Source organism: Hylobates moloch, unplaced genomic scaffold (assembly GCF_009828535.3).
Source record: "Hylobates moloch isolate HMO894 unplaced genomic scaffold, HMol_V3 SCAFFOLD_1, whole genome shotgun sequence".
In the NCBI taxonomy this organism is placed as follows: domain Eukaryota; kingdom Metazoa; phylum Chordata; class Mammalia; order Primates; family Hylobatidae; genus Hylobates; species Hylobates moloch.
This window is the reverse complement of record NW_026652276.1, coordinates 2,524,379-2,547,324: the sequence shown is the minus strand read 5'-3', so window position 1 is coordinate 2,547,324 and position 22,946 is coordinate 2,524,379. Positions and strand designations below refer to the sequence as shown.

At 45.8% G+C, this 22,946-nt stretch overlaps 1 protein-coding gene across 6 annotated transcripts in view; it reads right to left on the bottom strand.

The window, feature by feature from the left end:
- Positions 1–22,946, bottom strand: part of HDAC4 (histone deacetylase 4) — a 354,088-nt gene that overhangs the window by 277,264 nt on the left and 53,878 nt on the right. For all 6 annotated transcript variants that reach the window (XM_032762194.2, XM_032762230.2, XM_032762216.2 and 3 more), the window contains exon 2: positions 21,635–21,875. In XM_032762194.2, coding sequence (XP_032618085.1) covers positions 21,635–21,656 — 22 coding nt within the window. In that variant the 5' untranslated portion in view covers positions 21,657–21,875. The remainder of the gene's footprint in view (positions 1–21,634; positions 21,876–22,946) is intronic.

Below are 22,946 nucleotides of genomic sequence, written 5' to 3'. Positions count from 1 at the left end.
GCAGCCACGTGGCAGAAGTGGCATAGGTCGGCCAACCTTCACACTCTGTTTTCTTATCTCAGAGGAGGATGCTGATTCTGACAAACAAAATAACTGCTTCCCCATAATGCTAAGATCCCCTGGTCACGAAGCCTGGCCTTCTACAGGGAGAAAAGTCGCTGGCTTCCTTATTAGACTATCTGTAATTCAACGTGTCAATACAAGTATATTTATCTTTAAATGTTTTAAGTGAGCAATTATACTGAATAAAATATACTTTTAAACGTAGTATACTAAACGTGGTATTTGTAACCCAACCACTTTGGTTTAATGTGGCAAAAGAGATCTCGCCCTCAGCCTTCTCCATCCCAAAAAGGCCACTGAAGAGGACAGGCTGTGCTGCCACCCCAGCCCCACATGCCACGCTCCTGACACAGACCTGCTGCCCTGTGCGTGCGCATTCCCAACCTGCCTGGCCTTGGTTGCTCAAAATGTGGAGTGCAGAGGAAGGCAGATATCCCTGAATACAGCCCAGAGGACATACTGAGAGTCAGAGCGGCCAAGTGAAGCTCTCAGCCTGCCCAGGAGGCAAGCGGGGCTGATGGGCCATCGGAGCAAAGCGTGGCCAGCACCGTCGTGACGTTGATGGCATGAAACGCAACGTCCTGCACATGATTCCTCGAGCTAAATGTGGAATGAATTCTTCCTTCATATTCGAGGGGGAAACGGTAAAAGCCACAAGAAGGAGGCAGGATGGGGGAGGGAAGACAAGCAGGAAGGGGTGGGGTGGCCCTGCCCACTGCATTTCTGGTCAGGGAGATTTTACAGCATTTATAAGGTGCGACATAAATCACCTCATAAAATATCTGAATAAAAGTGCTATAAGAGCTGCTCAAGGCTGCAGATATATTTCAGTCCACTTTAAAATATGCCCAGCAGTTATTTTACTGCAACATAAAGATGAATGCAAGTCTGGAAAGCAAGCTGGGACTCGTGAACTAAGCCGTCCAGATAGCGAGTTCTACGGGGGAAACCTTCAGGAAGCACACACAGGCCAGGTGAGCGAACTGCAATGACACGTCGCCAGGGCTGCACTGGACCCACCGTGCGGGGACTGACAGGTAAACCTCAGCTTCCACTCTGGGCTACAGCAGGCCATACTAACCCTCCAGCCAGGAACACAGAGGACAGGATGCAATCTAAAACATGGGGATGCACGAGGAGCCCAGGCCTGGGAGAGAAGGGAGGTGGAAAGAGGGCACACACTCGACCCGCGTTTCCTCTAGAGGCTGAGGAGTGGAGCAGCACTGGACGGCTGGGACCCTGGGAAACGAACGCCAGACTGAGCGTGAGGGTGAGGAGAGCCCCGTGCCAGCAGCGAGGGCAACACGGACCTGACCAGTCCTCACAGAATCCGCAGTCAGACTTGAGCGTAAGAAGGGATACAAGAGGGAAAGGTGGACATTTCACAGTAACAAAAAGCAGTTATTCCAATTTTATGGAATAATTTTATGCATAAAATTCTAAATCTGCCTAGGCTTAAAATAGCTTCAAAATAAACAAAGGCTAAACCTGACAGAGCTAAAAAGAGAAACAATGCCAACCCACAATTACATCAGGGGGATTTTAACATTCCATTCCCACTATGTGACAGAAAAGCAGACAGTAAAATTAGTAAAGGAGATCTGAACACAATGATTAATTTGATTAAATGGACATGTAGAACTGGCAAATCTCCACGGCTGACTTCTTCTCTTCAAGTATACATAAAATGTTGACAAAATTGACCATATAATCAATAAAGCAAAATTCAAAGAATTTCTAAAAACTGAAATTACATAAAATGAGTGACCACAGTGAAATTAAACTAGAAATCAATAACAAAATGAAAGCAAAATACTAGCAAATTCATAAAGCATTGAAATTAAGAAATATATTTCTCATTAACACGAGTCAAAAAAAGAAACTAGATAATATTCTAAACCAAATTATAATTAAAATGACATTAAAAAGCTCATATAATCTAGCGAAAGCCATACATAGGTGGAAATTCATAGTTTTAAGCACGTGGATTACAGAAGAAAGTCTGAAAAAAAAATCAATGATCTAAATATTTACCTTAATCAGTAAAAACAACAACCCCAGCAAATTAAATCCCAAAAACAAAAATAATAGCAATAAGAACAGAAATTTATTTTTTTTAATTCAATTTAAAAAAATCAAGAAAACCAAACACGGTTCTTTAAAAATATGAATATAATAAATAAGCTCCTAGCAAGTCCAACGATGGAAAAATGAGAGAATAAACAATATCAGGAATTTAAAAGGGGATGACACTACAAATCCTACAGTCATTACAAAGATAATGAGAAGGTATTTAAACAACTTTATTTCAATACATTTGAAGATGCAGATGGAATGTAAAAAATTCCAAGAAAAACTAAACACACAAAAACTGACACAAGAAAATCTTAAAAATCTAAATAGTCCTATATCAGTTGAGGGTGTAATTTACAAATCTTTCCACAAAGAAAACTCCAAGATAGGTTCACAAGCAAATCCATCCCAATTTAAGAAAGAAATAGCATCTTTCCTATATAAACTCTTCAAGAGAATCAAACAGGAGTCAGCAAACTATGGCCCGTGGGCCAAGTACAATCTGTGGCTTCATTTTATACAACCTGAAAAATAAGATGGGATTTTACATTAAGTGGTTGTTAAAAAAAAAAAAAAAAAGAAAAGAAAAAAGGGAAAAACACGTGCAATAGAGACTATATGTGGTCCACAAAGCATGAAGTCTTTACTGACTCTCTACAGAAAAATTTTGGCAATCCTAGGAATAGAAAAAGAAGCAACTTCACATTTTAAGAGGTTAGTATAACTTTAATATTAAAATGTGACAAAGCATTTCAAGAAAAAATAACACATGTCAATCTCATTCATATCTTTAGATGTAAAAATTAATTTGACTATAAGCAATGTAAATTCAACAGTATATAAAAAGAATAACACATTATAATAATTATTACAGAAGTGTAAGGTTGACTTAACATTCAAGTCAATCAGAAAATTCAACACAATAAAATAAAGAAAAAAGCGTAAGACTATTAACAGATTCAGAAAAAGTCTAATATATTAAGTTGAACCAAATGAAAATACCATTTTTTGTAGATGGAAAAAGATCAAATATCTGCAATTTCACATGACTCCATCTAATATTTTAACACTTGCTTATCAGAAAAACTCAGCAAACTAAGAACAAAAGTAAACTGCATTAATCTCATAGACTACACAGAACTTATAGCAAATTTTATATATAATGATGAAATACTAAAAATTTTTCTCTTGATATTAGAATAAGACATAGATGCCTACTACCACCAACAACTGATATAGATGCCTACTATTACTATTTGATTGAAGGTCCTAGGCAGTGCAGCAAAGCAAGAAAGACATAAAGTTTTAAAAATTAGCAAAGAAGAAATGAAACATTCACCATCCATAGACAATATGCATTAAAAACCCAAAAGAATATATAGATAACTAGTATAATAATAAACACTGTGCAAGGTATCTGGAGACATGATAAATATACAAAAATTAACTGTGCTTCTAAACATTACAAAAATAAAATTTCAAAAACAAAACAGCATAACCCTCACCAAAAACCTAGAAGTAAATCTAACAAAAGAAATAAAAGACCTCTAGGCCAGGCACAGTGGCCCATGCCTGTAATCCCAGCACTTTGGGAGGCTGAGGTGGACGGATTGCTTGAGGTCAGGAGTTCGAGACCAGCCTGATCAACATGGTGAAGCCCCATCTCTACAAAAAATAGAAAAAATTAGCCAGGCATGGTGGCATGTGCCTGTAATCCCAGGTACTCAGGAGGCTAAGGCACGAGAACTGCTTGAGCCTGGGAGGTGGACGTTGCAGTGAGTTGAGATTGTGCCACTGCACTCCAGCCTGGGCAGTAGAGCAAGACTCCATCTCAAAACAAACAAAAAAAACAGACCTCTATACTGAAAATTACAAAATATGATCAAAAGAAATTACAGATACTCGAAAAAAATAGAGAGACGTAGCATATTCGTAGATTAGAAGACTCCTAATAAACTGATTTCCTGTGCTAATCAATGGATCCCAACTGAGACCACAGCAGGTATTCTGCTGAAATTGAAAAGCTGATTTTAAAATTCATATGGAGGCCAGGCGTAGTGGCTCATGGCTCTAATCCCAGCACTCTGGGAGGCCAAGGCATGCGGATCACAAGGTCAGGAGATCAAGACCATCCTGGCTAACACGGTGAAACCCCCCCTCTACTAAAAATACAAAAAAATTAGCTGGGCGTGGCAGCGTGCACCTGTAGTCCCAGCTGCTGGGGAGGCTGAGGCAGGAGAATGGCGTGAACTCAGGAGGCGGAGCTTGCAGTGAGCCGAGATCGTGCCACTGCACTCCATCCTGGAAGACAGAGAAAGACTCCATCTCAAAAAAAAAAAAAAAATTCATACGGAAATGCAAAGGGCAAAGGGCTAAAAAGAACCAAAACAAGCTTTGAAAAGTTTTAAAAAGTTGAAAGACCCACATTATTAAGTACTATGGTTAATTGCAAATCTATTAGTTAAGACAGTGTTGCACTGGTACACAGATATGCAAATAGACCAATGAACTAGAATAAAGTGCAAAAACAGATCCATTTATATAATTTATTTCACTTATGACAAAGTTGCATTGGATAGCAGAGAAGAAAGGATGACTCTTTTAAATAAATACTGTTAGGCCAACTGAATTTCCAAATGGAAAAGTAACTCTCAATCCCTACCTCACACCATATTAAAAAAAAAAAAAATTCCCAGTGGATCATAGATCTAAATGAGTGATAGAACAATGAAGTTTATCAAAAATAATATAGAATATCTTCAAATAGGCATAGATAAAACTATTAAATTGGACTATTAAAATTAAGAGCATCTGTTCAGCAAAAAAAAAAAAAACACCATTAAGAAAGGGAAAACGCAGCACACAGACTGATAGAAAATAGCAACAAACTACAAAAAGCTCACTCATAGCCAGTCTATAGAAATAGCTCCTACAACTCAGTAAGAAAAATAAAGACAAACCAATTTCTTAAATGAATAGAAACTTCTCCACCAAAGAAGACATCTAGTTGGTCAATACATGTATGAAAAGGTATTCAATATTTTTAGTAATCTGGGAAATACAAATGAAACCACAATAGTTAAAATGAGAAGGAATTACAGTACCATGTATTGGCAAGGACAGAGCAACATTCTATAGGTCAGAGTGTAAACTGGTACAATCAGTTTGAAGAACTGTTTGGCACACATACACCTTATCAAAAGAAATGCATACTTATATGAACCAATTGAAATATACAAGAATGTTACAGTAGCATTATACTTAATTCCAAACTGGAAACCACCAAAATGTCATCAGCAACTGAACCAATAAATAATTTGTGATATGTTCATACAATGAAATATTATATACCCATTAAATGAAGAAACTACTACAAGCCACAATATCAATAAATCTAACATATTGTCAAGTGAAATAATCCAGACAATAAGAATAAGTATTATGTGATTTATATGACATTCAAAACCAGGAGAAACTCATGTTAGAAGCTAGAGAAAGTGGTATCTAGAGGGTGTGAGAGTGAGGGTACAGTAACTGAGAGAGGACACATACGGGGCTTCTGGGTACTGGGATGTCCCATTTCGCAATCTGGGTAGCAGTTACAGGCATATTCCTTTTGGGAGAGTTCATCAAGCTAAGCAGTCATGATTCTTGCACCTTCCTGGATGCCTATGATACCTCAGTTAAAAAGTTCACTTAGACACGGGCGCTCCTCAAGGCTACATATTTATAATAACAACAATGGAAAGGCTGAAAACAAACTCCCTGTCCACCAGTAATGACTTGTTAAGTTACTCTATCACATCCATGCACAACCATAAAAAAAGAGTCCCCAAAGGAAAAGCTGTAAAAGCTAGGTGCTCAAGTAACTACAGTATACACCCATTCATGAACAAACATTAAGCAAAAGAGACTATCTGTAAATGTACTTCATTTTGTGAACTCTAAATTCTTGACAAATTTTATTAAAACTTGAGTAGACAGTAGAGAGAGCTGCCATATACCCTACCAATACCACCTGCACATTCCCCGCTATTATTAGCATCCTGCCTTACTACGGTATGTTAGTCACAATTGGGAACCAATACTGACATTACTGTCATTAACTAAAATTCTAGAGTTTAGGATTTCCTGAAGTTTCCCACTAATGTCTTTTACTCTATTCCAGGATCCATCTAGGATCCCATCCAGGAATTCCACATCACACTTAGGTGTCGCATTTCCTGAGATCCCTCCTGGTGGTGACAGTTTCTCAAAGGATGCTTGTTTCTGATGACCTTGGCATATTGAGTGGGCCTGGCAAGAGTAGATTGTAGGATGCGTGGCTACTGGAATTTGTCTGATGTTTTTCTCATGGTTGGACTGGGGCTGTGAGTTACTAAGAGGAAGACCACGGGGTAAAGTGCCATTCTCATCATACAAACTTATTTTTAAACACATGGACTAGAATTCACACACACCCACTCCACTAAACTGGTTTTACTGAACAGCAGGTTGTCACACAAACGGCTCCAAGGGAGGGAGTGGAGGAAATGGCAAGGCTCGGAGACACTGCTGTCAGGTGCACGTGAAACTCAGCTGTACTCACCGGCAAAATCAACGCTTTGGCTCTGGGAAGGCGGAAAACGTCCACTTTGAGAGAAACTCACACCCTGCATAAGCCACTAACCGGTGGGGACTCCCACGCCACCCATTGCACCAATAAAAGCTCCATTCACAGAAAACCCCACTGCAAGCCGGTTATCACTGCAAACTTCCTCTCTCTAACAGGAAGAAATCGGGACTCACGGGAGTAAACAAAATGAGGCCTAAATCTGGCAAGCGAGGAAATCAAACACTTCCATCTTAATCACATATTATAGCGATGAGCAACCGAGTCAGATGGCCGCTGCTGGGTTTGACATTTTGTGGCTCTTCCTTTCCTCTGAGCTCCCAACTTGCTTCCAAGAATGAGGATAAATTAACAGCACATCCACATATCTGACCAGAGCCAACTTCTGCTCCCAAACATACGGCGACGGGGGAGACAGGATGCACCCAAAGTGGCCCCTGGCTGTGCGTGACAAAGCTTTCCAGGAACACAGCGAGCCAGGCAGGATAACCGGCTTCGGCTGAGATCTGCAGACTGGGCCATGGCAGAATAAATGAGTGGACTGGACCCAGTCCAGGCTCGGGACAAGTTACAAATAGCAAGAGAACAAGAAATGCTGGCTTGTTTTTGTACACTGCTATCTCTTCGGGGGCAGAAAGACAAAGAAAAAGGGGAGAAAGAGGTGGATCTGGTCTGGAAATCCCAGGAAAGCCAGGCCATGCAGAAGGCATCCCCCAGCACACCGAAAGCCAGGGAATCTGTGGCCTTGGAAGTGAGGCTCAGCCCCGCCCACCAGCCAGGTGCAGAGGCTGCTCAGAGAGCACAGGCAGGTACTCCAGACAAGCACAGAGAGACAACTCCGCTCCCGGCTGGCTTGGTCCGTGCCACCAGCTGGACATGTTTTATCTCAGTCCCAAAATGCACAGTTTCTAGACCTCCCATGGCACCTCTCTCGCGATTCAAAGCCAGTGCAGTGCGTTCCTGGAGGCCCACGCAGCTTCCTCTCCACCACCTCCCTCACCACCCTCTAATACAACTGGGGCAGCAGCAGCCTCTACTCGTTACCCTCTCCTCTCGCTTCCCTTCATTCCATCAGTGCCCTAAAATCCCTATTACAGGAGGCCTTGTCTGATCCCTGCAGCAGCCCAGTTATCCCTGAGATTCTCACACCTACCTTCGTCCAACCCCCCGGTGCAAACATCAAATGACACCTATTAGAACTGACACACTAAAAAACAGCTGCATCTGAGCTCAAAGTTTATTCACGCTGAGCTTTTAAAATCCAAAACTACCATTTGATGTTCAAAATTTAAATATCCACTATGTAAAATAGGAAAAAATAAATTCCTTTTATTTTTCTAAGGGAGTTCTCCAAATCCTCAGCAGCTGCTATGAGATTCCCATGGATTTTTATGTACAAAGTTTAGACTGACAGGACCACAGTATTCAATGAGATTCTGAACTCAGTCCATCCAGAAGGTTCCATAAGCATCCAAGGCAGAAGTGAGATTCAGCCACTAACCACATTTCAAAAGCCACCGGTGGAGGATTCCGGAGCAGGTGTCACATGGGGCTCAGGGCCTCCAGGCTCCCACCCAAGGCTGAGATTCTACCAAAAGCGTAGGTTCGGTTCCCCGGTGGCTGAGTTCTGTTTCCGGAGAGCATGTGTGTAAAACTGACTTGAAAGGTATCCAAAGAAACTGTGAAGGCAGAGGTCATCTGTATTTAAGAAAGCTATGTATTTAGTTTACATAAAATCAGAAAATACAGAATCTGGCTTTGAAGAAAACAATGGTAAAGATGTTATATTGCCAAGTCATTTTAACCAATGTCTCTGAATGAATATACCAACCCAGATACATCAGCCACCTGCTGTTCCTATCCAGGTGAAGGCCGGCTGCCCTGCCCTACCCTTCCATCGTAAGAGGGTCTGGGGTTGCCTGTAAACACAGGGCCGCCCCACTGCTCACCGTCCCAGTGAAGTCCTCTGCTCTGCCAATTTCCATCAGCTGCAGGGCCAGGTGCCGCCAGAAGGCAAAAGTCAAAACCCAGTATCTTTCTAAAGAAACAGGGCCTGATGAAAGGAAGCCACCCCAGCCCCAGGAGACAGTGGGCCCAGTCCAGGTCACCCCTGGGCACAGAGCCACCCCTGGGCAGTGATCTCCCAGCTCCTGCCCCTGCCCATTTCCCAGGTGAAGCCTAAATGCTCTGATCTGGACATGGGTGAGGAGCACCAAAGCCATGCTCTCTCGGGTGACATGAGCAACTCAACGGAGACCTACGTTGTTCTTTTTTTCATGAAGATAGTACTAAAGTCTGAAATAACGTCTCTCAGCAGAGCTCCAGAGCGGAATCATCCCAGAGAACCACACACGTGGCCCGCAGCCCCCTGCAATCTCCTGGCCTAAGGCATTAAAAACACTATCTCCTTAGAAAACACAATCCTTGAGGCCACACCCATGCAAATCAGTCCACTAAATCCACTCATAACAGCATCCATGTAACTTCTAAAGAAATGGAAACACTGATAAACACAAGAAACACCCTCCGCACATGTGATTCTCATGCATCAGGTCCTGCAGACCACAGAGAGTTCAAGGAAACTGCAGCCAAGAACCAAGAAAGCCACATCCATGCTCAGGCCAGCGTCACTGGGCCTTGTGACTGCTTCCCTCAGCACAAGTGCTAGCAGCTGAGTAGGGAGACATCAAGACGTCATGACAGAAAGGCTGGGGGCCTGAACACAAAGCAAGAGCGGGATGTGTCCCCACCCCAGATACCCTCCTAGTTTCTAACACATTCGGGCCAGGATGGTCCCTGCAGCAGCTGGGGCATGGGGTCCTGCTGGTGCTGCTGCTCCCTCACCCCAGGACACCCCAGCTCTTCCCTGAGCCTCAGCTGCACCAAGCAAGTCACAGAGCAGTGAGCTCAGCTGTTCACAGTAGGCTGTGCAAGCATGGACACAGCCCCACCCCTGCCTTCCTGAACCATCAGGAAATTACGTTTTACCAAAGCCTACCGAAGACTGGAGAAGAACAAAAGGGAACCAAATCACAGATAGATGTGAAAACAGATAGATAATTCAACTGTTCTCAGAAGCTACAGAGGGGCCCAAGTGGGGGCAGCCCCACTGAGCTCCAGCCTGCCACCCAAATGCCTGTTGGTGCATCTCCTAAAGGCTGGGCTGCATGGGACAGAGGAGGACCATGGTGGGGTGTCAGCACTTCCAGGTCGGGTCCTCCATCGGTGCTGTTGCTTAGAGATGCCTCTGTACCCTTCCAGCTGTCAGACAGCCTCTGCACCTTATCATCCTGTTGCAATAGCCTGGACACGGAGACAGACACCATCTCTCAAAAACAGCCTTTGGGGATGCTCATGTGTATGTCTGTATTCAGAAAAGAACCACCTGCCTCGAATGAAGCATCTGCTTCAAGGCCACAGGGCTCCCCGTGCTGAGGGCCACACTGAGAGGACATCTGTGCCCTGCAGTCCTTGGCCCAAGTCCACCCCTCCAGGCCAGGCACCCTGGCCCCGTCCTGATGCTGCAAGACCAAGGATGAGAAGCCCACCAGAGATAAAGGGCACTGAAGATCTGACCCCCTCTTTAGCAGTCACACCCTAGTCCCTGTCACTCAGAAAACTGGGCTCACTGCAGCACCCACTAAACATCTCTAAGAGGATCCTAACCTCCCATCCCCACCATCATCAGAGCCACCATTACCATGAAGGACTCGGCTTTAAACACGCACAATGCATCAGGCACTACAAAAACTAAAACTCCTCATCTCTCTGGTTTACCAAGGAAAACCTCTGCTTTCCATGTCTCCAGTTTCCCCTAGGGCCTCCTCAAATGTTCTAAAACTCTTTTTATCCACTAGTACATCAGAAAGAAAAAATTAACCTTGCCTTCCTCCCTCCCCGATCCTTTCACAAAAACAAGGCAGTGCTATGGAAGCACGTGAGAGAGAGATGTGGGGCGAAGGCCACCTTCGCTCCTGCACAGCCACATCGAGGCTGCAGGTGTTCAGGCAAAGACAGGGCCAGGCAGCACCTCGGTGAGCCTGCGGCAGGAAGGTTTGTGTTGTGCAGTGTCAGACCGGGATGAGGAGACAGGGCTGGAAGAATCAGCCCCACCTGATTTGGATTCAGTCCATGTGAAAATGAAGAGCGTCAAGAATTCTGCATCACACTATCTAACAGGGAGGGAGGAACTTCCCCTCAAAACAGCCTTACCCTAGATGTGAAGAGGTGAGAAAGGCTTTCAGGACAACACATGGAAACCCTAAGTGCGCTCAGAACAGACTCCACATCCTTGCCTGAAACTCCAACAGCATTTCACAAACCCTACTGAATCAACAAGTCACTGAGAAACACAGTGTTAATGAACATCCAATTTCTACATATTTCCTAGGAAAACTCACAGGTATTTAAAAAGGAATACCCTTGGCTATGAATGCAAACTAATTGAAAGAAAACCATTAGCTCTTATAATGAAAGGTATTCTCTTGGCTTTAGCAGCTGCTGTGGTCTGAATGTTGGCGTCCCCCCCAAAATTCATGTGTTAAAATCTAATACCCAATGTGACAGTATTAAGAGGTGGGGCCTCTGGGGAGTGATTAAGTTATGGACTCTCAGGAATAGGGTTAGTGCCCTTATTAAAGAGGTTCAAGTGAGACCCCTCACCCCTTCCAACAGGTGAGGACACAGCAAGAAGGCACCATCTGTGAAGCAGAGAGCAGCCCTCACCAGACACCAAGTCCGCTGGCACCTTGATCTTGGACTTCCCAGCCCCCAGAACTGTGAGCAAGAAATTTCTGTTATTTACATATCATCCACCCTACGGTATTTTATGATAGCAGGCTGAACGAACAAAGACATCACCTAAACAACCAGATTATGGAAGCAATCGTCTAAGAAAATGGTGTAAGCATTTTAAAATTTAAAATTAAAAAAAAGAAAAGAAAAAACTGGCCCCACTCACAATCAGAGGCTTTTAGGGAAAGGCTCTGAAGACAATGGCTTCACAATAACAAGTCCTGACATCTCAAGTGAATACAAACTCAAAGAGCTAATTTGTACACAGAAAAGAAAAAACTCCCCCGGATGATAACCATCACTAAGTAATGAACACTAAGACACGCAGACCAACTTTTCCTAATTCTTTATAAATGTTATTTCAAATGGAACAAAAATAAGTACATTTAGGTCATTTCTGTATTTTGTAAAAAACAAATATGTTACAATAAGTTTTACTCCTCCTTTTGAAAGTACAGAGTCTTAGTGAAAGCTAGGAAATGATAGTCATCCTGAACACTGTGTTTCAAGGTAATATCCCAACAGCTCTACAGCTGCCTGTCAGCATGGAACCACACTGGGTCCTGAGTCCGGGTTGTAGCACTGAAGGAAGGGCAGCAAGGGGACACTGGGCAGAGATGGAGGAGAGTACAGTGAGGGCTGAGGGAGACGAGGGAGCCTGGGGTCCAGTGAGAACAAAGCCACCACGAGCCAGCCGGGCTCAGGACCCTCACAGACAACCAAAAGCCCGCAGGCCCAGAGTCGTCTTGGAGGGAAACAGCCACCCACACTGTTAAGGGGGCTCCCGAAGGCCTGGCTATGTGCTTTGGTCTCCAAATCAGCTGTGCCTAGCTCCCTGAGAGGCAGAATTTATCTTTTCTATTTGTATTTGTTTTCCTAAAAAGGGGGAAGGAGAGAGAAGCAAACATGAAAATAACGCCCCAAGGCCTCCGTCCCCACCACTGCGTATCACTCCTGAAGGGCCAGCACTCCCAGCGTCTTACTGATTAGGTGGCTGAAAGCAAACCAGTTTAAAAGCTCAGGCCAGCTATAATTCAAAAAAGTTTAGGTATATGCCTCAGTTGATTTTTGTCTTAATTTTAATTTGTTAAAATTAACTGTAATTTTCATTTTAATTTTCCCCAAAGTGCCCATTTTTTGCCATGTCCTCATGAAATAAACAAAGAGAAGGATGCTAAGTGGCCACAACATTAAAGTTTCAGCCCAAATCTCAGAGTTCGCTTGGTTATGCCAATCACCCAGTCACTCCTTCAGTCCCAACATTCTAAGGACTGGCAAAGAGAGCTCAGAGAAAGTTCACAAAAAGACAGAGGAAGGACAGATAAAGCTCCCTGATGGCAAAACCCATGCTCGTTGAAACCAACTGTGACACAAAAATCCTGCGTTGCAGGACAGGGCCCCAGCCGGCGGGGCAGGACCTGCGGGAGGCCCACCAACCCTCCTCGCAGGGCTGTTTCAGCCTCAGCTCCTTTCTAGGGGACACAGCCTCCCTTGGCCTCCACAATCCTCAGGGGGCTTCCATGGCCAGCCCAACCCTCTCGTGGCATGAACCACACTGGACCAGGGTGCCTGCTGCCCTGCCTGCCCTGGCCAGGGAGCTCACACAAGCAGAGAGGCTCAATGCCTCTCAGGTCCCAGGCACCCAGCGTTCTGCCGCAGAGAGGCGCACATTCCTTGAGGGAAGGTGACCGATTCTAGTGGTGCCAGATTGGCCTCTGATGTGCTGCCCAGCCTCAGCCTACCTAAGCACTTGATAGCAGTAACACTGGTTTCCTCATCTACAAAATAGAAATAACATGTCCAGCTCACGTCACAGGCTATATGCAAGCACAAATGAAGTAGCAGCAAGCAAAACTCAGAACAAACCTGCTGTTCATTTCGTTCTCTTAAACGCGCAGTGGGGTTGACTGAGCAAAGCAAGTCATCAAGGCTGATGTATTATGATGATGAGTTTTGAACACCTCTGGTCAAGTAGAGCCAGACCTTTGACGGCAGTAGCTCCTGCCTCACACAGCCCCGCACCCGGAGGCAGCCACGCACCTGCACACCTGTCCACGTGCGACCTGCCCCCACCGCCGGGTGCCTCAATCACAGCCTTTCTGTTCCCCACCAAGCTGTGCTCAATGGTTTCTAATGATTCTCACACCGAGTTTTCTATGTCAAATACATACCGGGAGTTCATTCTTAAATTTCAATATCATTAATCATCCAACATTCAGCATCTCAGAACTCAGAAATTTGCATTTCTACAATAGTGGCTTTGAAAAAGGGACACAAATGCAAATGTTCCACAAACTGTGTAAGAATTTTCAGAGAATTGCCAAAACAAACCATCAATGCTCCATTGACAGTGAATTTTCTGAGCTCTTCATAATGACTGAGTACTCGTGATTTTTAAAAAACAAAACACAATTTGAGGATCAAAAAAAAAAAGTAGGTTGAAAAATAAGTCCTTATGTCTACATGATTTCCAGAACAAACCTTGACTGATTAAGATCTCAGATAATGATGGCATGGAGAATCCAGGCTAGTGACAATCTGAGAGCTGCAGACGCCCCATGCCGGGTGGCTGGGAGGATGCACATTCAGACAGGCGGTGCTGTGCGTCAGAAAACGTACACAAGTATTTTTGAAACCTTGCCTTTAGAAAGCGGAAGCAAGCAGTACATGGTGATCAAAAGCATCTCCCACCCCAACATCAGCCGGAACTATCCAGGCATTTCTGCTGTCCTTCTCTAAAACCTCCAGTTGACGCAGGGCTGGTCTACTCTCCCATGTTCTCGGGGTTCAATCTCACTCCCTCCTACCCAGAACCCCCGGGGCTGCCCACTGCAGGGACCATGAACAAGCTCTTCTCCAGCTGGCACCAAGCATGCTCTCAGGCCCTGCCACCTTGTCCAAGCTCCCCTGGACTCCTGCCAGCTGGCTGCACCTGCTGCCTACACACCCCCTCCTCCTGCGAGCCCTCTTGGGCCTCCCGCAAAGCCACTCTCAGCTCCCAGGCTTTCTCATTACCTCCCGCCACCTTGTTTCTGAGCAAGGGCCATGCTCAGAGTCTGCAACCCACCTGTCACCAGAAGCTCAGAATCAAGGTCTTGGGTTAATTGCAGATCTTCAAAATTCCTTTTCTGCCCCTGAAAACTTTGTAGTACTCCTGGCTGGATACAATCGCTCATACCTGTAATCCAGCACTTTGGGAGGCTGAGGGGGGCAGGATTGCTTGAGTTCAGGAGTTGGAGACCAGCCTGGACAACATGGTGAGACTCAGTCTCCACAAAAAATTTTAAAAATTAGCTGGGCGTGATGGCATGCAGAGGTGCATGCCAGAGGTGGTCCCAGCTACTAGGGAGCCTGAGGTGGGAGGATGGCTGAAGCCCAGGAAGCTGAGGCTGCGGTGCATACCACCACACTCCAGCCTGGGCGACAGCAAGACCCTGTCTAACACACACACACACCCAACACACACACACGGACACCCTAACACACACACATACACACACACCCTGTGTAAAACAACACTCTCAACCCTGTCTAAAAAACACACACACTCCCTGTCTAAAACACACATACCCCCGTCTCACATGCACTCACCCTAACACACACACACACACACCTTAACACACATGCACACCGTCTAAAACACACACACCCCCGTCTCACACACACGCACTCACCCTAACACACACACACACCCTAACACACATAACACCCCCGTCTCACACACTTGCACTCACTCAAACACACACACATCCTAACACACAAACACACCATCTGAAACACACACACCCCCGTCTCACACATGCACAAAACACACACCCACACTAACACACAGTCTAAGACACACAACCTAACATACATACCACACCCTAAAACACACAAACACACCCTAACACACACACGCACATACACAGACCAAAACACACACACCCGTCTAAAACACACATACACACACCTTAACACACACAGATCCTGGCTAGAACACACACCCATACTTTAACACACAGTCTAGGACACACACACCCTGTCTAAAACACACATACATACCTTAACACACACATACTGTCTAAAACACACACCCATACTTTAACACAGTCTAAGACACACGCACTCTAACACACATACCACACCCTAAAACACAAACACACCCTAACACACACATGCACACAGACCAAAACACACCTGTCTAAAACACACATACACACACCTTAACACACACACACCCTGTCTAAAACACACACCCATACCTTAATACATACAGTCTAAAACACACACACCCTAACACGCACACACCCTAACACACACATACCCTAACACACTCTAAAACACACACCCTGACACACACACCCTGCCTAAACACACACCCTAACACACACACAAACACCCCCACACGCATACCCTAAAACACACACACACCCTAACTCATAAACACATCGTGTCTAAAACACATGTACACCCTAACACAGACACACCCTGTCTAAAACACACACACACCCTAACTCATAAACACACCGTGTCTAAAACACATGTACACCCTAACACACACACACCCTGTCTAAAACACAAACACACCCCCTAACACACACACCCTGTCTCTCACACACACACACCCTATCAAACACACACACCCTAACACACACACCCTGTCTCACACACAAACACCCTGTCTAAAACACACACACACTCTAACACATACACATTGTGTCTAAAACACACACGCACCCTAACACACACACTCTGTCTAAAACACACACCCCATCACATGCACACACCCTAACACACATACACCCTGATTCACACATATACGACCTGTCTAAAACATATACACACTCTAACACACACTCTAACACACACACACACACACAGACACTATGCGGTATTCCTGAAACATTCAACCATTGCAGGGCATTATTTAAATGCCATAAAAATGCAGCTTTATGAGATCATTTATGTATTAAAATATAATAATCTTGGCGGCCACAATGGTTAAAATAAACAGATTCAAGATCAAATAAAGTTAGAGCAGAACATGAGGACTGGAAGCAACCCCAGAGGACAGCCTTCTCCCTGGACTCACAGGATTAACACTCAACAGTGGTTTGAAGCAATTGGATTACCATGAACTCACTCGTCACCAAGTTATTGTTGACAGAGACTTTTTAGCTGCTTTTATGTGGATGGGGGTAGCTCAGACTGAACAGAATACTAAGAAATCATAGAATGGCCCAAATTAAAACATTGATCTTAAATTACACAAGTTTCCCGCAAAATCTTTTTTTGTTGTTTTGAGACAACAGTCTTGCTCTGTCGGCCAGGCTACAGTGCAGTGGCACAATCTCGGCTCGCCGCAACCTCGCCTCCCGGATTCAAGTGATTCTCCTGCCTCAGCCTCCCGAGTCGCTGGGACTACAGGCACGTGCCACCACGCCTGGCTAATTTCTGTATTTTCAGTAGAGACGGGGTTTCACCATGCTGACCAGGCTGGTCGCGAACTCCTGACCTCAAATGATCTGCCCACCTCAGCCTCTCAAAGTACCAGGATTACAGGTTTGAGCCACCGCGCCCGGACACTTATTTTGTTTTGAACTAAACATTATCTGTACCTCGCACCAAGATTCCAGGAGCGAGAGGATGCTCAAGTTACCGGCCACTGCCTGCTCAACCAGCTTCCTATCGAGAGCACCATCCCGGCGACCACAGACACGTCCCAGCAAATCCACTGCGGGGCTCCTCGCCACTGAGAACATTTCTGGGCAAGACTTTCTCTAGGCATGAACATTCCGGAAGGGAAAGTAAATGACACTGGAGGGACGGGGTAGTGGTAAGTGGGTGGCCAAGTAACAACGTCTGCCTTTCCTGCTGGCCAGTCAAGTCGCCAGTATCCTAAGCCCTTAACCACAAGGAAAGACAAGGACAGTTACTTGGGGAACTGTCCTTGGAAGAAAACAAGGGAATGGGAGAAAAAAAGGAGGCTTGGCTTGTCCTGCCAGCAGTCCCCTGTGGGCTTCCCGTCCACACTCCGGGTTTCATGCCGGGAACTCTGGCTTCAAGGCAGAGGCTCTGTGCCCTGACAAACGCAACCCACCCTGCCACAGCGCATCCCCTCAGGGAGGGTGTGGAGGGCTGGCCGGCCAAGGGGCGTAAGGCTCCAGGGCCTCCCTTCAAAAGAGAGCTCTTCCAGGCTAAGTCAATCCAGGTTCTTTCCTCAGGCCGCTCACATCATTAGAAATCGTTATTTAGAGCAATAAAATCCCAACAGTTAAGCAGCTTTGACGTCAGAGAACCAGGGCCTGGCTCTGGCAAAGTTCAGCAGGAACAGCAATAAAACCATAACACAAAACTCACCCAGCAGCAGAGGACTTTCACAGAACACAGGAGAGGAAAGCCATACACACTGCACTAGAACGGCACTTCATCAGCAGGGCAAAGCCAAGTCACACGACAAATGTGAGAGGGGGCCCATGGGCGGCTGGACTCCCCCAGCCCGGCCTGCCCAGGGAGTGAGGGGCGGCACGGGCACCCACACCAGGCCACACAGGAGCAGAGCCCCCACGCCAGATGGGCAGGCAAGGGTAAGCCAGGCAAGCAAGAGTGAGCTGGGTGGGCAGGGCAAAGGACGGGGCCAGCCAGCAGAGGACGGCATGAGAGACACGTGGAGGGAGGGGAGGTGCAGCCAAGCAGGCCCCGAGCACCATGTTGCCCGGTGATGGCAAGGCAGCCCAGGACCCGGCTCCTTGGCTCAAGGAAAAGGGACAGCGGTACAGTGGCTGTGCTCTGACACACCTAGAAATTTCCCGCTCAAGAGAGCAGACTGAATCCTTTAGTATTAATGATTTCTCTTCCTCCCAAAACCCACTAAAATGATGAAAAGTAGGATTGGAAAGCACTTCCAGCAATGCCTGGGAGCGCGCGGGCAGGTGCATCAGCTGTCAAGAAACACAGAGGAGCTTCCCGAAACTAGACATCTCTGGGGATGGAGCTGCTGGGGAAGCCACACAAGCGAGTGGGCCTCGCCCAGGAGGGAGGGCACAGTTCTGGGCAAGCCCCATCCCCCGCCTGAGACGTGGGCAGAGGCCGCTGGGCCACCAGCCAGTGTGTGCAGGTGGTGGCACGCGCGTGTTGGGCACGAGGGGTCCTGCCTCCCAAGGGACCTCTGGGCGGAAGGGCAGACACAGCAGGGAAAGATGACAGTGGACAGGGCAGAGGAGGCAGCCAGCGGACTTCAGGCCCCAGGCAAACCACCCCAGCTGCACCCCCTCCACAGATGGAGAGCAGAGAATTGGCTGGGCCAAGGGGCAGCCCTGCCCTCACCAGTGCGGCCTGTCTTCAGCCTCCGACCCACTGAGAGACAGAATGGAGAGGTCGTGGGTGGCAATAAGGCGCACACAACCCAACTCCCGGGGGCAGGACAGGCCCGGGCAGGCCGGTGATCAAACTGAACCGCAGCGGCTGAAATTCCCACAGAAAAGGCCAAACAAACCCAGCACCCCGCGGTTTCCAGAGCTGAGCCTCAAAGAACCCGGCCTGAAAAGGTTAGAGACAAATGGATGGAGAAATATTTGTTAGCCAAAAGAAACCAAGGGCAGAAATACCTCATGGAACGCTATAAGCTCTTGATCAAAGAAACATTAAACAGAGAAATATATTGTATTTTGATAAGAGACCTGATCTACCAAAAGAATAGTCATTAATTTTTAAGCTTTAAAAAAAAAACTGAACTATATAAAGCAAAAAATGGTTATTAATGTAAAAAGAATATTATAAAACTATAATCACAGTAGAAAAATACACTTTTCCAAGAAATCAAGCAGACAGAAAAAAATAAGTAAAGCTATACTGATTTAAATAACTGAGTTAATATATAAATAAAATAACACGTAAAGAAGGCATACATATCCTCCTACATATAAATAAAATATATAGAAATGAGAGAACTTTTGTTTTGAGACGGAGTCTCGCTCTGTCGCCAGGCTGAAGTACAGTGGTGTGATCTCAGCTCACTGCAACCTCTGCCTCCCGGGTTCAAGCGATTATCCTGCCTGAGCCTCCCGGGCAGCTGGGACTACAGGCACACGCCACCACGCCCAGCTAATTTTTGTATTTTTAGTAGAGATGGGGTTTCACCATGTTGGCCAGAATGGTCTCGATCTCTTGACCTTGTGATCTGCCCACCCTGACCTTCCAAAGTGCTGGATTACAGGTGTGGGCCTCCGCACCCGGCCAAGAACTTTAAATACGATATTGCTATATACATATAGACGTCTTTAGACTAAAACAAAATCCTAAGAGCATACTTTCTCTTCAAATGCCTGCAGAGCACGTACAAATTATGATTATGTGTACACCAAGTCATACAAAAATATGCACCCCCATTAAAATAATCAAGTGAACTCAAACAATAATTTTCCCCAGCACACTGACAAAAATGAAAGAGACTGAACCTACCCAGTGCTGGTACAGCACAAATGAAAAATATGCATCCTCTTATACTGGAATTGGGAAGATCAGTTGGAACGAGGCTTCTGGAGCAATTTGACAGTCAACCTAATGATGTTTAAAGTGCATGGGCCCACTGACCCAGCTTCCACTTCCTGGAATTTGTCTAGTAGTGATACTTAGAAGTTTACAAAATATATGTATAATAATTGTTTGATGCCAATTTGGAATTGGTATAAACACTGCTACAACCACATAAATATCCATTCGCAAGGTATCAAAAAGAGCAAGTTATATTTGCACACATACTGATACCAAAAGATGCTTATAGCCCATTAAAATGGACAGAACGTAAAACACAGGGCCCTGCCTATAGAATTATACTCTATGAAAATGCTCACACACATAACACTATGTTAGACACAGAAAAAAGATCCACTCTCACCCAACAGCAGCCCAGTGCAGGAGGGAGAGAGCCAGCTCCATTCAATATCTATTTAGACACTTTGATCCATAGCACGTAATTTTGTCTTGGAATGATCATAAACCATTTCTTTACATCAGTCAATGCATAAACAATTTAACTCAATAAAACTTTCATATCTAAAAAAACCTGGAATCTTGCCCTCTGGAATTTTCAGACAAAGCCGATTCCACCCAGGGAAAGATGTGTGTAAGCGCTCCGGGCAATCTCAAAGAGAATGACCCAGACAGACCCTCAGCCTCTCTGCCTCTGCTCTAAGCAGCTGGACCCAGAGCCAAGGCTAACAGAGCCTCAGGTGCCTGTCCAAGCATCTGTCCAGTGGCCACCGTCTTCTCTCTCATGTGGACGCAAGACAGAAGTCGATGGCTAAGTGCCCTTGAAGGCCATGGTGCGCTGGAAGCGGCAGGAGGCTGGGCCGCACAGGAGTGGCTCTGCAGGAGCCCCGCACTCAGGCAGGTCGGCGGCAGGCCTCGAGGTTTCATTATGGCGCACGCTCGGTGACTTTCCAAGGACGGAAAGTGTGAAGTCGTAAATGGATGGGCCCGTGACATGCTTCTGAAGCCCAGAGCAGGACAGCCTTGCTTCCCAATCACATGGGTCCCCCACCTGCCAGCTCTGTGACCTCAGGCAAGTTACTTCTTCCCTCTAGGCCTGAGATGATCTGGGGCTGTACTAAATGCTTGTAAAATGCTTAGCACAGCCCCTCACAGAGGCACTCAAACACCAGGAACAACCGTGGCCACGACCTGAGTGGGGACATGAGCTTCTTCCCAGGCAGCCTAGACGCCCAGTTGGAGGAGCACTCCCACCCCTCACACAACCCCTCATGAAACAACGAAGACACTGGACAAGAAACCAGCTCTCCACATCACAACCTGATCTTCAAATATCACCCTTGTCAAAAAGCATCGAGGAAACCTGTGTGCCACTCAAGTCAGCCTGCAAACCAAGGCCACAGACTTGACTCCAAATCCTCCCAGGTTTTATCATTCTTCTTTCACCAAGAGGAAGAATAAACCATTCATTTTGCACTTTGTGCTGTCAAAAACCAACAGTGACCACTATCAAGAAAAACAAAAGTCTCAAATCCAGAAAGCAAGCTGCAGTCACAAGAACTTCTACTTTGGGCAAAGAAAGCCCCACTGTGTGCCCAGAGAAGAAGGACCAGGCCTTACCTGGATGGCTTTGGGAGCTCATTGCTAGCAACGTCCACTCCTTTAAGTGATTCGAAATGGCTCAAAATTTCCCCGGAAATGATAGCTCCAACGAGCTCCAAACTCCCACCAACACATACAAGTACCGGGACAGTGAGGGCTGGGTCACAGACGTTCAAGCGCCGAACCTCGCCGGCAAGGTCTCATGAGCCAGGTAACCCACAAGGAGAACAGAGGCGTCCGCTGGCTTCTGCAGATGAACCTGCAAGGTTAGAAGGAGAAAAGAGACTAGAGTTACAACATGGAAGTTCCGATCTGGAAAACAACATCCAACTAGGGAAATGATGACTTTCTTTTTTTTTTGGAGACAGAATCTTGCTCTATCGCCCAGGCTAGAGTGCGGTGGCACGATCTGGGCTCACTGCAACCTCCACCACCCCCGCAACCCTGGGTTCAAGCAATTCTCCTGCCTCAGCCTCCCAAGTAGCTGGGATCACAGGTGCATGCCACCAGGCACAGCTAATTTTTGTATTTTTAGTAGAAACGGGGTTTCACCATGTTGGCCAGGCTGGTCTCAAACACCTGACCTCAAGTGATCCACCCACCTCAGCCTCCCAAAGTGCTGGGATTACAAGCTTAAGCCACCATGCCCCACCAACTTCCTTCTTTATCCTTGTTCTGACCAAGGACTGATAGAACAGTTCAGATGGAATCATTTCTACAAATATGAGCAGCTGGGATTTTTGTTAGTAAATCACAGATGTTTAAAAATGTCTCCGGAGAGCAGGGTTTCTCAGCCTCAGCACCACTGGGATTTTGGTTTGCGTATTTAGGTGTTGGGGTGTAGGGCTGCCATACACATTGTAAGATATTTAGCAGGATCCTGGGCCTCCACACACCAGACGCCAGTAGCATCTTCCAAGTCATGACAACCAAGAATGTCTCCAGGGAGTGCCAAAGGTCCTCTGGGGGACAATATCATTCCCTGGTTCAAAATATCTGATCTAGAGACACCTTCCTTACCCCCCCTTCCACAAGTTTCCCCAACATTAGGCTTTTGAAAGGAAGCAGAGTATCTTCCAACTAATAAATTTATTCTAAGTTATATTAGCTTATGAAATAAATATGAAATAAAATGTTTTAAAAGAAAAATCACTTTCAGCGCATTCCCACCACAAAATGTCATTACTGCACGCTTGCATCAGCCCGGATCCATAGACATTCGTAGTCACAAGGTCTGTGTAATCACAGAATTTAATTCTAAAGTCCGCATTCCTCACGTAACATGATAACCTAAAATAGTTCCCTCATGTTTCTGTCTTCGTAATGACCA